Below are 14,359 nucleotides of genomic sequence, written 5' to 3' on the forward strand. Positions count from 1 at the left end.
TTAAACTCAAAGTATTATATTAATATATTTTTTAATAATTATATATAATTTATCAACATTTAATGGTAAATAAATTATTTATCATTTATTTTTTAAAAAAATTAGTATTTTTATGAATTTTGTTTTTATTATTTAACAAAATGTTTATTTTTGTATTTTTATTAAATTATGATAGTTTATTAATTTTTTCAAATTAAATACATAACTATATAAATAATAATTTAAATCACATTTATTTAAATATATTATCAATTTTAAAACTAACCAACTTTACTAAAATTACTTAAAAAAAACTTTAAAAGTTTACACAATTTTTAAATAAGAAGTTTTAAAAGGCATCTTAGAAAGCGGTAAGCTAAGCACCCCCTAAAAGATTCAAATCTAAGTATAAAAAGGAAAAAATCGTTGTCTCTCTTTTTTTAAAGCATTTGCGCTGCGTCGCCAACGAATCTCAGGTCATCCAAATTCGAATTCTTCGAATCTCACAACTGTCACTGAGTCTATTCCTATTTAGCCCCAGAGCGCCCTAGATCTACCCGGTTGGCAACATTCACAATCCCTCTCCGCTAATCTCGATCTCTGTAAGTTAACCAATCTTTGCCCACGCTTATCTCTATGCGTACAATTACGTAATTTCTGATTTTGTGATTAATTCCGTAGGGTTTTCCGGGGATTTACATGTTCTGGAGGGGTAATTGGGGTACAGAATTGGCAAAATTCACTATCCTCTTCGCCAATCTTGATCCTTGTAAGTTGATCAGTCACTGCCAGGACGCGTTTATTTAATTTTCTGATGTTTGTGTTACTTTGTAGGGTTGTCTGTGGATTTACGTGATCCGGAGGTGTAATCGGGGTTCAGAATTGGGGAACTGAGTTTAGATTGTGAGGATTGGGATTTGTTGGATCGATCATGGTGTTCTGGGAGGGTTACGTGAGCGATGAAGCGATGGGAACATTTGCCCCAATTGTAGTGTATTGGCTGTACGCGGGCTTCTATCAGCTTATGCCGTCTCTAGATAACTACCGCCTGCACACGAGGAAGGAGGAGGAGGAGAAGAACTTGGTGCCATTGGGGTCAGTCGTGAAGGGTGTTTTGCTACAACAGCTTGTTCAGGCTACAGTTGCGCACGTACTCTTCTTGGTTAGCTCTCAACTTGAATTTTATATACTTGGGCAACCTTTGTGTTCCAATTTATCATTTTATGTGGACTAGTTTGGGTACTTGAGAAACGACATTTCTTTGTATCATGTAGATAGGTTTTGAGATCATTATACAAGATAGGCATGTGCAAACAGTGTAAGAGTATATTATTCATCACAAACAGGTTGAGGATGAGTAAGCAAGGATTGTATTATGTAAATGGTCAAATTTAGATTAAATTGTACTCTAGGAGGAGGCTGAAGATAAAGAACTCACTTTAATAACAAATAGATGAAGAATGATTCTCAAAAACCCATCTAATGCATCCTTCTTAGAGAGAACTTGGATGCATGAACATGGCTGGCAAGAAAGACATGTAGAACAGTAGAAGATTTGCTTGCCTTTTGGATTCTTGTAAAAATAATGGAGAGCCAGTCTTCTATGGTTTGAATCATGAGAATGTTTATGGCCAACTTGCAGCCATATTCTCATAAATCCAACTCATCACTGCAGAGTTGATCATCCAAAACAAATTTAACCCAATTCTGAATTATAGTCCATAGAAGTCACCACTCAGTCCAACCATATCCAGTAAATGTGAAATTGGATGCAGCTTTTACAATTGTTACAACATTTTGGAGAATGAGTTGATACCCCAACATTTAGCCTGATTTTGCTTTCACGCAAAGATTTTGAGTTCAAGACTTCAAGCTGGGTCCACAAAGATGCAGTTGATGGTTGTCATATTTATAGGAGCCCGTTGCAGATATTTTTTTTCTCATAGAAGAGCTCCACATACTTTCTCCCTCAACAAAGTTTCTGATTCATCTTCAGCTTCAGTTTCCTCACTCACTGTTGCCATAATAAGACCATACAATGTAAAAGAAGGGATTACTGCCTTAGCATTTGTTATAGTTGACTGTGGACCTCAATGACCTGAAAATACATATCTTGTTGAAAGATTGCAATCTGATGTGGAGTTTGCTTTCAGTTTCACCTAACTAGGTTATCTAGACTAGAATGAAACATGGTATGCTTGAACTTTTGCATATATCGATTGTTTCCCCCTCCTACTTTTAGTTGTAGCATGGTGATTGAGATCAAGCTGTTTGATTTATTTAGAATTTCTATATGTTTAGGAAGTTTAAAGGATTTTGAATTTTATTCTGTTTTCATAATTTTCCTATTTTCTGGTTTGATGGCTTATGCCTCAGAATTGTGGGAGATTATCAATTTTAGTATTGAATTAATATTGAATTCTTTGCCTTTTGTTTCTTTCTTCTCTACTGCTCTGATTTCTTTATTGTCGTCTTATTATATAGCTGTTCCCTTCTGCTATGTTCTCTCTTTTTTTTACAAATTCTCTAGTTCTCTTCTTCCTTATCTTTGCTGCTGCTGTTGTTTCCCTGCTGCTGCTGCTCTTCTTCTTTCTTCTCTCTGTAATTCATATATCATACTCTATGTTTTCTCTATTCTAGTTTCAACTCTCCATCAGTTTTCAATTGCATGGATTATTCAAGTGCTAAAATGGCATGTCATTGGAGGGGAAGGATTGGATTTCCTTAAGAACACCCCCCCCCCCTCCCACCACACAAAAAGACTAATAAAATAAAATAAAACAAAACAAAACAAACAAAGGAGGCATAGTATAGTATTTATGATAGCAAACTGAAACTTGATTACGCAACCATGATCTTGGCACATGCATTTCTTTTTCCCTTTTTTGGGGCTTACTATCAAGAGTTGGAAAAGTATCAAAGCCATATTTGATGTATAAGGTTCTTACTCGCTACTTGATTGCCCTTGACTTGTGGTTAGCTGTTGCTCCAATCATAATCTCTTGGTTTTGTTGTAAAAAGATCATTTTGAGAGTGTGCTAATTGATATTCTATCATTATTGTCTAACTATAGATGTGGAACTCCGGCATGCAATATCCAAGGTATCATCTTTTGTTATTTATATTAGAGGTATACCATGCATATAGCAAGAGCTGTACTTACTGATTATATCTAAGAGGTATAAAGTATAAATTCTCTAACATGATCCGTGGTCACTCAATGTATATTTATTTTATGGGAAAATTGCAATAATCACCCCTGAGATTTGACGTAATTGCAGGAACCACCTTTGGATTTCTAAAATGGCAATAACCTGCCTTACTATTAAACAAAGGGACAAAATGACCATTTTACCCTTCATTCTCTCTTCTTTTTTCCCTAACTTTGGGAAAAAAAAAAAAAAAGAAAGAAACCACCAGTAGTCACTGGCAACCAGTGTCACTATTAGAGAGAAAGGATGAACCCCTGTCGGGGTTCGTTGCACATTGTGGCAGTAATGGTTGAGACCAAAAAGTTAGAGGAGATTGAGGGTGATGAACCCATTAGAGGGAAAACAAGTAGATCAGAGGAGATCGAGGATGATGATGGCTAAGGCAGTCGTAGGAGGTAGAGAGAAAGAGATGGAGATAGGCATAGGCCAGAGGCCGACAACCGTTGTCATTGGTCGATCGCCCATTGCCCTCCTTCGTTCTTCTCCTTCTCTATTCATCAATGCCACCACCGACCCTCCACCATCTTCTCTTGCCACACCCCTTCATCTCCTCACCACTGCAACCAATAACACCACCACCATCATCTCCACTCCTTCTCTGTTTGCGACCATCCTACTATCATTGTCTACCACCACAAGAGTCCACCATTTCAGCCTGCTTTAATTCTCTATGTAGTGTCAGAGCTACTAGCACCACTACTACCATCACTTTGTCTCCCCATCTACCCATATTTGGTCATTTGCCACCATCACAACCCCATATTTATCTTTTCCTTTGTTTCTTTGCCACTGACAGCTGCAACAACCCCACCTCTCTCTCTCTGGCACATGTGCATGTGAAAATGGTGGGCTGTTGGACAACATCGTGAAGCAAGCTCCCCCGCTGGCCACATTGCTTGTGTGCAGCTCTGGTAGCCATGGCATTGCCTCCTCCCATCATCTCCAATCACCAATTGACCTTGCCCATCTCTGATCTGCCTCTCAACTAGCACAACAGATCCTTCTCTATCACAAACTGCCATAGGAGACAAGATAGAATGAGAAGAGAGAGAAAAACACGAGAGAAGGAAAATGTTTTATATTGTTATGTTTTGCATCGAGTATAGCCTAGAAGATCTAGAAGAAATCAGGAGAATTGAAGAATAATCCAAGCGGCATAAATAAACTAAGTTAGATAGAGTCTTAACTTATGTTGTTGTATGAGAGGTATATTAGACTTTGTGTAGTCTAAGTTTTAAACCTTGTAATACCCGCCCTATTTGTCTATAAATAAGAGGCATGGTGTGGTAGTCACGATCATCATTCATTCTTACATGTTTACAAGTGTTGTGAAAATTGAGAGGAAAGACTAGGGTGATAGTGCTTTGAAATCTCAGTTGTATTGTACTCATGAGCAAGGGGTTTTTCTTGTACTGATTCTTCAAGATTCTTAATGAATTGCTCTTGGGACTGAGGCTGGATGTAGGATCACAAATTGTGATCTGAATTAGGATAAACGGCTTGTGTTCTTGTGTGGTTTGCGTATTCTTTCCCTATTTCCATTTCTGTACTTGTTATATTTTTTTGTTGTGGGATAAAACCATGTGTGTGTGGGGCTGTGTATTGGCAAGATTGAGTGTTTCCAGTGCTCCCAATTCAACATATATAAGGGCATTTTGGTCTTTTTAAATGTTTAATTGGGGTCAACTAACAGCAGGGGGAAATTGCAACATAGTTTTAAACCTCAGGGGTACTTGTATTTCTCAAACATCAGGAGTAGTTCTTGCAATTATCTAAACCTCAAGGGTGCCACATGTAATTTCCCCTTTAAATTAGTATATTTACTATTTATATAGATTATATTGGTATTAAAAATACAACTAATATTGATATTAGGTTGGTTAAAAGCTCCAATTTTCTATTTGGAAAATACGGGGAATACTCCCTTTATTTTTGTGAAGAAAATAGTGAAAAACATTCTAAAGTTATTTTTAAACAGTCAGTATAAATTTGGAAAAACTGGAAACAAAGTTTTCTGTTTTCTATTTTCTATTTGAAAATATTCTTACAACTACGTTTTCCAGTTTTCTCGGGAATTTTTTTTTCCAGAAATCAAGGCCTATTTTCCGCAACTAAACAGCCCCTAAGTTTCAGTTAAGAGCACAGTATTGTTCTTTCCTGTTCATCTACTTCCTGCAAATTTGTAAGGAACATAATAGTTCATTTAAATTGGAAGCTCATATTAGAATAACATCAAGTGATATTTGACATGTTGAACTCTTAACAACAGCTAATAGGAAAGGTAATGAATAGATTAAGATTCACATAACAGGCTTTTTCTTAATTATATTATTCTCAGCTGATATTTTGTGATTATTGAATAAATAGACTAGCTCTCATTTGCTGAAATGCAAGGTATCAATTGCTGTAATGGTTTCATGAAACAAAATCTGATTCATTTTTAGGTCCCCACAGATTATCATATTCCATTCTTGTTTCTCATAGATGCAAACACTTGCACCGTGGTTTTAGGGAATGGGTGCCCGCTGGATGATTGGAGAATGAGATTCATCCACAATCACCACTAGTTGGATATGGTGTAACTTCAAATAGGGAGTTGTCAGTACATTCATCTCTGGGTTCATTTTATCTTCTACAGGTGACTTTAGTTGTTTCTGAATAAAAGTGCTACTGTGCTCACATGTCCAGCATAATTTACCAGATTTTCTAGTATTCTTATTTTTATTAATTTTGAATTGAAAAGAAAGGATGTATGTCACTCTTGAACTACTACATTATGTAGCTAGTGCTTAAAGTTGATTAAGCTTGGAAGATGAGCATGGAACTCTAATATGCCATTGGTGCTCCAATTGGGAGTGACAAAATGGATTGTCACTTTACATATATTAGAAGTTTCTATAATGTTTTTTCTTTTTTCCAATTTTATGATATTTGAAAATTTGATTAATTTATTTAATATTGTAATATGACCCTGAAAACTTGTCATAATTTTTTAAGGTAGCATATGACATGTGCTTTTCCGGATTTTGCAGTCCTTGCCCAATGCCAAAGTGACACTGGTATGCTATGAAAATGTTACATTTGCCAGCAAATGAATGACAGGACAGAGTTGAATCTGTTCTGTATTTGTGGAATAAAATGTCATTTTTCTTTAGTAAGTTAATATATAGGGTAATTTTTGTTGTTGTGCCTCTTAGTTGGGTTCTCTTGGTATAAATGTTCACGTTCATGAAATTGAAGTCAGTCCCATTATACTATCTTCGTTATATTAACTCTGAAATTTAACTCCAAGGAAAGCAAGCTCTTAAAGGTCTCTTTAGTTTGACTAATTGCTCTAAACACATGGAATTCTGCGGTTTGGATTGCTTAGTCAATGTGTGGGAGAGAGGGTGATGAAGATCAAAAGTTTTTATTTTAGAACATTATAATTCTAGTCATGTAGGGTTTAGTTGTTTAGGAATTTTGGAGGATTAAGTATTTTATGTATTTGTTTATTCCTTTAATTTAGATTCCAAGTTTGCCAAGGACTAGGAATGTTTTTTTTTTTGTTGTTCTTTTAATTTGGACTAATTAGTATGATTTCGTGAGTATGTAAATACCTCAGAAATGTAAACACGATTCAGAATTGTGTAATTAATTACTGAGTATAGAGATTGTTATTGGGTTTGCTCACCTGCTTTATTCTCCTTTGGTGTTATTTCTTCCGCTCTTTTCTTATTCTCTGCTGCATTTTCCTTTTTTTTCTTCTTAATCTCCTCTCTCTTTTTTCATCAGTTTGGTATCAAAGCCTAACTTTGATCTATTGTTAGAATCTTTGTAATTGTCAGTACACACCAGTTCAATGCCACCGTAATTCCCAGTCCATCCAAGAATTGAGGGCAATCCATCACAAATTTGTCTCCAAGCTGAATGACTCAAATCACCACTTTGTCCTCACTAGTAATCATTCTCACTACCAGCCTCTGAACTGACACCAACACTACATTGTCATCACCAAATCAAGCCAAATCCTGCTAATCTAGCCTGGACTTTTGAAGCCAAATGTGGCTTTGCAGTCTAAATCCACAAATAACCAGTCTGAAGTAGCAATTCAGCCCCAAATTTCTAGCAATGCAAAAACAAGAAAAAAAAATAAAAGATGGAGATAGTCAGCAAGGAAAAAAGCAGAGCTACAAAAAAAAGCAACAGTAACAATACACCAAGCCTTAATTTCACTAGGTAAGGTTGGCTAGGCTACATAGATTTTAACATTCCAATCATTTCAATCTATGATCATGTCTTTTATAAGACCATTATTTGGTCTTCCTCAACTCTTTTTACTACAAATTTATTTTATTTCATCCACTATCCTCATAAGAGCAACTACTGGTCTCATATGACCAAACTATCTTAATTACTTTTTGTTGCATCCTGTCCTCTATCTTTGTGAATAATTTAAACTGAATTTTTTTTTGTTAAAAAAAATCCTGATCTTCAAATCTTATCATAACATCATCATCCATACTTTTGTTTTTACTAAGCTTACATTCTTTATATTTTGTTTTTGATTTGCTCAACTTGAAGTTTTTGGATTCCATTGTGTTTTTCCATAATTAGAGCTTTAGTATTTACATCCTCTTTTGTCTCATCCAACATGAAAGTGTCATCTTCAAGTAACACACACCATGGCACCTCTTTTTGGATGTGCTTAGTGAGTTTATCTATCATTAGAGCAAAGAAATAAGGAATGGACAGAAATCCTTGATGCAATTCAATTATAATTAAATTATTAAAAAACCTCAGACTCTCCTTCATAAGTTCTAATGCTTGTTTTTGCTCACCGAGACATATCTTTAGTAATCTGTATATAAGTAATTCAGATTTCCTTCTTCTCTAAAGACTAAAACTCTTTATAACACTACTAAGAATTTTGTCATAAGATTTAGAGGAGTTTGAACATGAACATTTCATTTGTTCTTGTATATGGGCACTAGAGTATTCCTTCTCCATTTGTCAAGCATGCTTTTAAATTTAATGATCACATTGAATAGTTTTGCTGTCATAAAAGCTTTTTTCTCCCATGAATTTTATTCTTCTATTGGGAGATTAACTCATCCAATAGTTTTACCATTTTTCATCTTTATGATGGATTGCTCCACCTTTTTCTGGACAATATATCTTCAGAACATAAAGTTTTTCTCTTTCTAAAAAATTATCAAGATGTTGACATGTAATATTTGTCTTTCTACATATACTGAATAGTTTAGAAAAATATCTCTCCTTAACTGCCCCCTCATTTACCAATGTCTTTTGAGTCCTCATCTTTTATTCATTTTACTTGGTTTGTATTCTTTGTTTTTCTTTCTCTTGCTTTATTCTCTTCCTTTTCATCTTTTCCGCCAAGTTAACAACAACATGCCAAGCCTTTATCCCATTTTGAGGGGTTGGCTACGTGAACTTTAGCTTAACATTCATTTCTATTCATTTGCCTTTTTGTTTGTAAGGCCCGTATACTTAATCAAACCTAAGTGTTTCCCACCAAATCTTTTTTGGGTCTTGCTCTACTTCTTTTGCTAACATACTTGTTCCATTCTGTCAACTCTCCTCACAGGCACCTTTATTGGTCTTCTTTTCACATGGCCAAACCATCTTTATGGTGTTCCCCACATCTTATTTTGTGTCAAGTCAAGGATTTAATCTTTTATAAGCTTTTGAGCTTGTTTCACTGGCTGTCCTCTTTGTTGTCTTTTTCATCCAAATGTACATGTTCAAAAATTTTCTCATTAGGGCATGTATGCAAAGTCTTGTAACAAGTTCTTTTGGTCTTGTTTATTTATTTATTTATTTTCTCTCTTGGTTGCTCCACCATGAATCCTTTTGGCTTGAAGCTTTTCCCTTAAAAACCGTTTTTGTTGCATTTCAAATTGCAAATGCTATCTCATTTCGCATTAGATTTGCCTTGTCTTCTACAATTCAATCTCATCTGCTGTACTTTTTTTTTTTTCTTGAAAAATAAAATATTTTTCTCCTTGTAACAAGTTCTTTTTTATATGAACTTTACCATAAGTAAACACTTTCCTTGTATTAACCGTTCAACCCTTACAAAACAATCAATCTGTTTTTTTTTTTTGGCTTGTAAACAAATGATCTGTTTCTTTATTAAAAGAGAAGTCTATTTATGTAGTCTATAAGCCACTTTTATATGTGATCAAGCGTTCATCATGTTTCTTGAAAATTGTATTATTTATATTGAGATTACAATTCATGGCTAAATCTAAAATAGTTTTCCCTCATTGTTTCTTTTTCCAAAGATGTGGCCTTCATCCACATATTTATACCCATTCGCTCCTATCTTCACATGACCATTCAAGTCACCTCCTATAATAGTCGTTTCTCCTCTAGGTATTCCTACAATAACCTTTTAAATCCTTACAATTTTTACTTTTCTCTTTTCCCAATCCAACTTGTGAAAGCTGGAATTATGAAAAATTTTGTTGAGAATATAATGAAATTCTTGAAGAGCTTGAGATTACTTCCTAGAGATATGACGTAATCATTGGAGTCTGAAGATTCAACATGCCAATTTGTAATAGAAGTTTCATAGTTCCGGTCCTGAATAGTTCAAATCATTGTATTATTTTGACTCTTTGAAAAGGGAGTTCTACTCTGTTGAGGAGATGATTTAGATCAAGAATTCTGGTTATTTTATAACTCTAGTCATTCAGGGTTTTAGTTATTTAGGAATCTTACTTCTATGTTTTTGTTTCTCACTTTAATCTGGATTTGTATTTTGCAAAAACTTGGCATGCTTTCTTCGTAGTTTATTTTGTATACTTAGTTTCTATGATTTTGTGCGTACATAAATACCTCAGGAACGTATTCGGATTTCGATGATTGATTATAGAATATAATGATTGTTATCAGTTTTCCTCCTCTCCCTTTGGGATCTTTCTTCCTGTTTTCTTCTTTTTTGCTTCCTCATTCTGTGTTTTTTCTCCTCTGCTCTTCCTCTTTTTTGTTTTCCTTCATCTTCTATTGTTCTTCATCCTAGGGTAGGCATGTTCTTCAACTGATTGTTGCCACGGGAGAAGAAAAACTGAGGAAACAAATTCACTTTAATGTCTCCTACTGTGGCTTTGTCAGTGAAGTTCTGATTTTGGGAAAGTTTTGACGATCCTGGGCTTGCCTTTATATACCACCATTTGTTGTTATGACACCTTACAAAGGTTAAAAGCATAGAGTAATGGTCACTGAAGCATGTGTTTTATTTTGCTCCAAATATGTCTTGTTAGTACCCACTCTCCCTTTCGCGGACCTTAGAATGTGCAGCTGCCTGCGCTTTTTAGTTTTCCTCCGTAGAGTGAGATTATAGTTTCAATGCACGCCATCCTTTGAATTGGCTAGAGATGGGAATGGCAAAGGGCATTGAATGCCAAGCCAGCATGCACGAGCTTCAAAACGGAAGGCCTTACTGGCATCCTGTCTGTGAATTATTTTCTTCTGGGACAATGACACAAGAATAGTACGAAACGTCTAAAACAAAATTTTTGCAAGTTCCATTACATCTTACTGTAAGAACTGGTGTTTAGGAAAGTATCAATCGGTAGAAGTTGCCTGGACTTCTTGGCTTTATTTCAAAAAATGTTTATTGTAAATGAGAGCGAAGAACTAATTCTTCCTTGCATTATTGCTGCAGGTAACCTCAACAGCAAGTGCATCTGGGACCACAGATCAGCCATCACTTCCTGTTCAAATTATGCAGATCATTGTTGCAATGCTGGCCATGGATACTTGGCAGTATTTTGTGCACCGCTACATGCATCAGAACAAAGTTTTGTACCGTCACATCCACTCCCAACATCATAGGTTGGTAGTCCCCTATGCTATTGGGGCCCTCTACAATCACCCGCTTGAGGGTCTTCTGCTAGACACAGTAGGTGGGGCCATCTCCTTCCTCGTCTCAGGAATGACTGCTCGGACAGCTATGGTTTTCTTCTGTTTTGCTGTGGTCAAAACTGTCGACGATCACTGTGGGCTATGGTTGCCCGGCAATATCTTCCATATCTTTTTCCAGAACAACAGTGCTTATCATGACATCCATCATCAACTCCAGGGCGCAAAATATAACTATTCCCAGCCCTTCTTCCCTATTTGGGATAAGCTTCTAGGCACCCACATGCCTTACAGGCTTGTAAAGCGAGCCGAAGGAGGCTTAGAGGCAAGACTAGTGAAAGAGAAAGACTAGTTACATTACTACTGCTTGTCTGTATCATTGCTGGCCGTCGTGTGGTAGGATTTCTCTGCTTGAGCTCTTCCCACTAGGGAAGATGCGGTGCTTGCTTGTTCCTTGAGCCTTCTATTCTTGCAGGGGGCTGAATTTGCCTCTATTATTGTTCATTCCTTTTCTTACAGTCGTTTGACTACTGCTATTCCTTTTGGTAACTTCACCCACTGCCCCATAGAAATGTAACTTTACCTACCATCTTTGATGATGATGATGATGATGATGTATTCTTCAGCACTATGAACATTAAAACTCGTGTGTAGCAAGGTTCTTTGTGCAAAATTTAGCGCCTGTGCAGTGTACGAAGTAGGAGTAAAACTGCGTACTATACGATAATATTTTCCATTATAAAGTGAGAAGTCCTATGCATTGAAAACATTATTTTTTAATTGGGTTGTACAATGAAAAATTATTAAACCCACTGGCCTTAGATGATGCCCGATGAGCTGCAAAGGGAGACAAAATGAGCTAGCATGATATCAATTTTTGTTGAATGAAATACTGGTACATTAACTCAACTATGTTACAAACAAATTAGGAGAAAAAAAGACCAATTATTATTTCACCAGTAATCTCTGCATGAACAGGATCCCTCCTTAAACCTGTGAAATCGAGCTCGATCCCGTACAATGATCTCCCGATCATAAATCTTTGAAATGAGCTTAATCACCACATGGCAATCCCCACAGATCCTAAGATTCTTAATCACCTGAATGGGAGAGCTCTCACCGGTACTAATCAAACCAAAAGCCACAGCCAACTTTTCACTGTGGTAACACAAAGCATTCTCCTTCTCTTCCTGCCCTATATCATGCAACACATAGTTGGTCTCAGGAACGTACCCATATGCCTCAATCCGAAACCTGACCTCCTCAAGCTTCCTGTATATGTGCTGCCAACTCGGATGGCTCTGATCGCCATTGACAAACTTGTGCACCGCACCATCCACTTCGGTGTAGCTAAACCCGGGCACCTTCTTCACTTCAATGCTATTCATGGCGTCCCTCACTCTCCTCACATCGTCCCACCTCTCGTGCGCTGCATATAGATTGGACAGCAGCACAAAATTCCCACAACTATTGGAACCCATCTCCATGAGCATCCTTGACACGCGCTCTGCCATGTTGATGTTCCCATATGTTTTGCAAGCCCCTAGTAGAGTCTGCCAAAGCACCACGTCAGGGACCATTGGCATTGAATCCACAAGTTGGAAAGCCTCTTCAAGCCGCCCAGCTCTACCCAACAAATCAACCACACAGCCATAGTGCTTCACATTGGGGCTTATTCCACACCCCTCCATTGAATTGAACAATCTAAACCCTTCTTCAACTAGCCCTGCATGGTTGCATGCACATAAGGCTGCAAGGTAGCTCACGCTGTCTCGTGACACGTTTGCCTCATGCATTTGCTCAAATAGCTCGAGCGCTCTATAGCCATCGCCGTGCATTGCTGATGCCATGATCAGTGTATTCCAAGTCACAAGACTCTTCTTACACTTAATGTTGTCGAAAACCCAATATGCTTTCTCAACAAAACCACATTTTGCGTACATGTCAATGGCCGCATTGCAAACCTGCACATTGGCATCCAAATTCTCATCTCTAATGTAGTCCCATATCTTCTCGCCTTCTCTGATCGCACCCAATTGCGAGCACGCTGAGAGCACACCGAGAACGGTGACTTCGTTGGGCTTCAAACCCTCTAATCTTAATCTCTTGAAGAGCTCCAAAGCTTCGTTTGGTCGGCTCCCCTGAGCCAGCCCCGCAATCAAAGCGTTCCAACTCGCAATATCCCTTACACGCATTCCGTCGAATACGTTATGGGCATTCTCCAAATCACCCGACTTGGCGTAGACATCCAGTAGCGTGGTCTGCAACAAGAAGTCGGCTCCGAATCCGAAATGCACAACGTGAGAGTGAATCTGGGTCGCCTCCGACCTAGCCAAAGCGCGGGCGCAGGCCTTGAGCGTGAACGAGCAAGTCAAGGCATCGGGCTTGTGGGCAGCGCGCAACATGTTGATGTACCAAAGGACGGCGTCGGATGGCTGGTCGGACTGGGCGAGGCCGCGGAGGATGGCGTTCCAGTCGTTGGTGGCGGGGGAGGGGATGCGGCGGAAGACGGCGGCGGCGTAAGGGAGGCTGCCGGCGGAGGAGGTGGCGCAGAAGTTGAGGAGCTTCGAGCGGCAGGGGTAGAATCGGAAGAGGCCGGTAACTAGGAGATGGGCTTGGAGTTGTTTGATGTGGGAGAGAGAGTTGCATTTCAGTAACAATGAGTCGACAAAGGCCATGCATTGGTAGAGAAGAAAGGCTAATCTTCGGACTTGTTCTTCACTTTGCTACTGAATACTGACCGATCGCTCCCAATGAGTTCCTCAAATTACATCTTCCACCACTCAGCAACTGCGCTGGACTAATTAATTGAGGTTCACCTTATTCAAATTCGAAACTTCCAATTTAATTGTGCTATTTTTGGCCTTTTTTTTTATTAAAGTAATATTATTATAAAAGAATATTACCTAAATAGTATTGGGGCAAACTTAGTTTTTTGAAAAATAGCAGGACAATTACTTAGTATGCCACATCGTAAGGTGTTCTGCATGGCTAGGGAGAAAAAAGTTCTTTGAAAAAGTGTTTCTCAATTTTTGAAAGAGTAAGTTTTTAATGAATAACAAATAAGCATTTATCACTAATACCAAACTTGTAATTGACAAACCAAAGCAATTAACAAATAAGGCTACTTCAAAATTTTCTTATAATTGATAAATAAACACTAACCACTAGTAGAACACAAACTTGTATTGTAAAACCCAAAAAACATATAACAATAAGACATACATTTCATATATACTCAATCAAAATGTTTACAAAAAAATCAAAAGAAAACCTAACTATAAACCCAACTCAAG

The 14,359-nt window shown here is 37.4% G+C and overlaps 2 protein-coding genes across 3 annotated transcripts; one reads left to right on the forward strand and one right to left on the reverse strand.

Moving 5' to 3' along the window:
• The first annotated feature begins 408 nt into the window (after positions 1-408).
• On the forward strand, positions 409-11,724 carry LOC127800433 (very-long-chain aldehyde decarbonylase GL1-9-like). Of its 2 annotated transcripts, XM_052335033.1 has the most exons (4): positions 410-581; positions 661-748; positions 814-1,141; positions 10,867-11,722. In XM_052335033.1, the coding sequence occupies exons 3-4, from the start codon at positions 911-913 to the stop codon at positions 11,413-11,415; spliced, it is 780 nt and encodes a 259-aa protein (XP_052190993.1). In that variant the 5' UTR covers positions 410-581; positions 661-748; positions 814-910; the 3' UTR covers positions 11,416-11,722. The 2 variants fall into 2 exon arrangements, with proteins under 2 accessions (XP_052190994.1, XP_052190993.1); XM_052335034.1 differs by lacking the exon at positions 661-748 and having other exon boundaries at positions 409-581; positions 10,867-11,724.
• Positions 11,725-11,909: 185 nt separating this feature from the next.
• LOC127800432 (pentatricopeptide repeat-containing protein At1g34160) lies at positions 11,910-13,862 on the reverse strand. The gene has a single exon (XM_052335032.1). It carries the CDS (start codon positions 13,739-13,741, stop codon positions 12,017-12,019), a length of 1,725 nt encoding a protein of 574 aa, XP_052190992.1. The 5' UTR covers positions 13,742-13,862; the 3' UTR covers positions 11,910-12,016.
• Between the last annotated feature and the right edge of the window lie 497 nt (positions 13,863-14,359).

Source organism: Diospyros lotus, chromosome 4 (genome assembly GCF_014633365.1).
Source record: "Diospyros lotus cultivar Yz01 chromosome 4, ASM1463336v1, whole genome shotgun sequence".
NCBI classification, from domain to species: domain Eukaryota; kingdom Viridiplantae; phylum Streptophyta; class Magnoliopsida; order Ericales; family Ebenaceae; genus Diospyros; species Diospyros lotus.

Bases quoted from the DNA above. Each gene is read 5' to 3' on its own strand.
- LOC127800433 (XM_052335034.1), top strand. From the start codon at position 911: ATGGTGTTCTGGGAGGGTTACGTGAGCGATGAAGCGATGGGAACATTT. The intron at 1,142-10,866 runs GTTAGCTCTCAA...TTATTGCTGCAG, and splicing joins TTGCGCACGTACTCTTCTTG to GTAACCTCAACAGCAAGTGC.
- LOC127800432 (XM_052335032.1), bottom strand. From the start codon at position 13,741: ATGGCCTTTGTCGACTCATTGTTACTGAAATGCAACTCTCTCTCCCAC.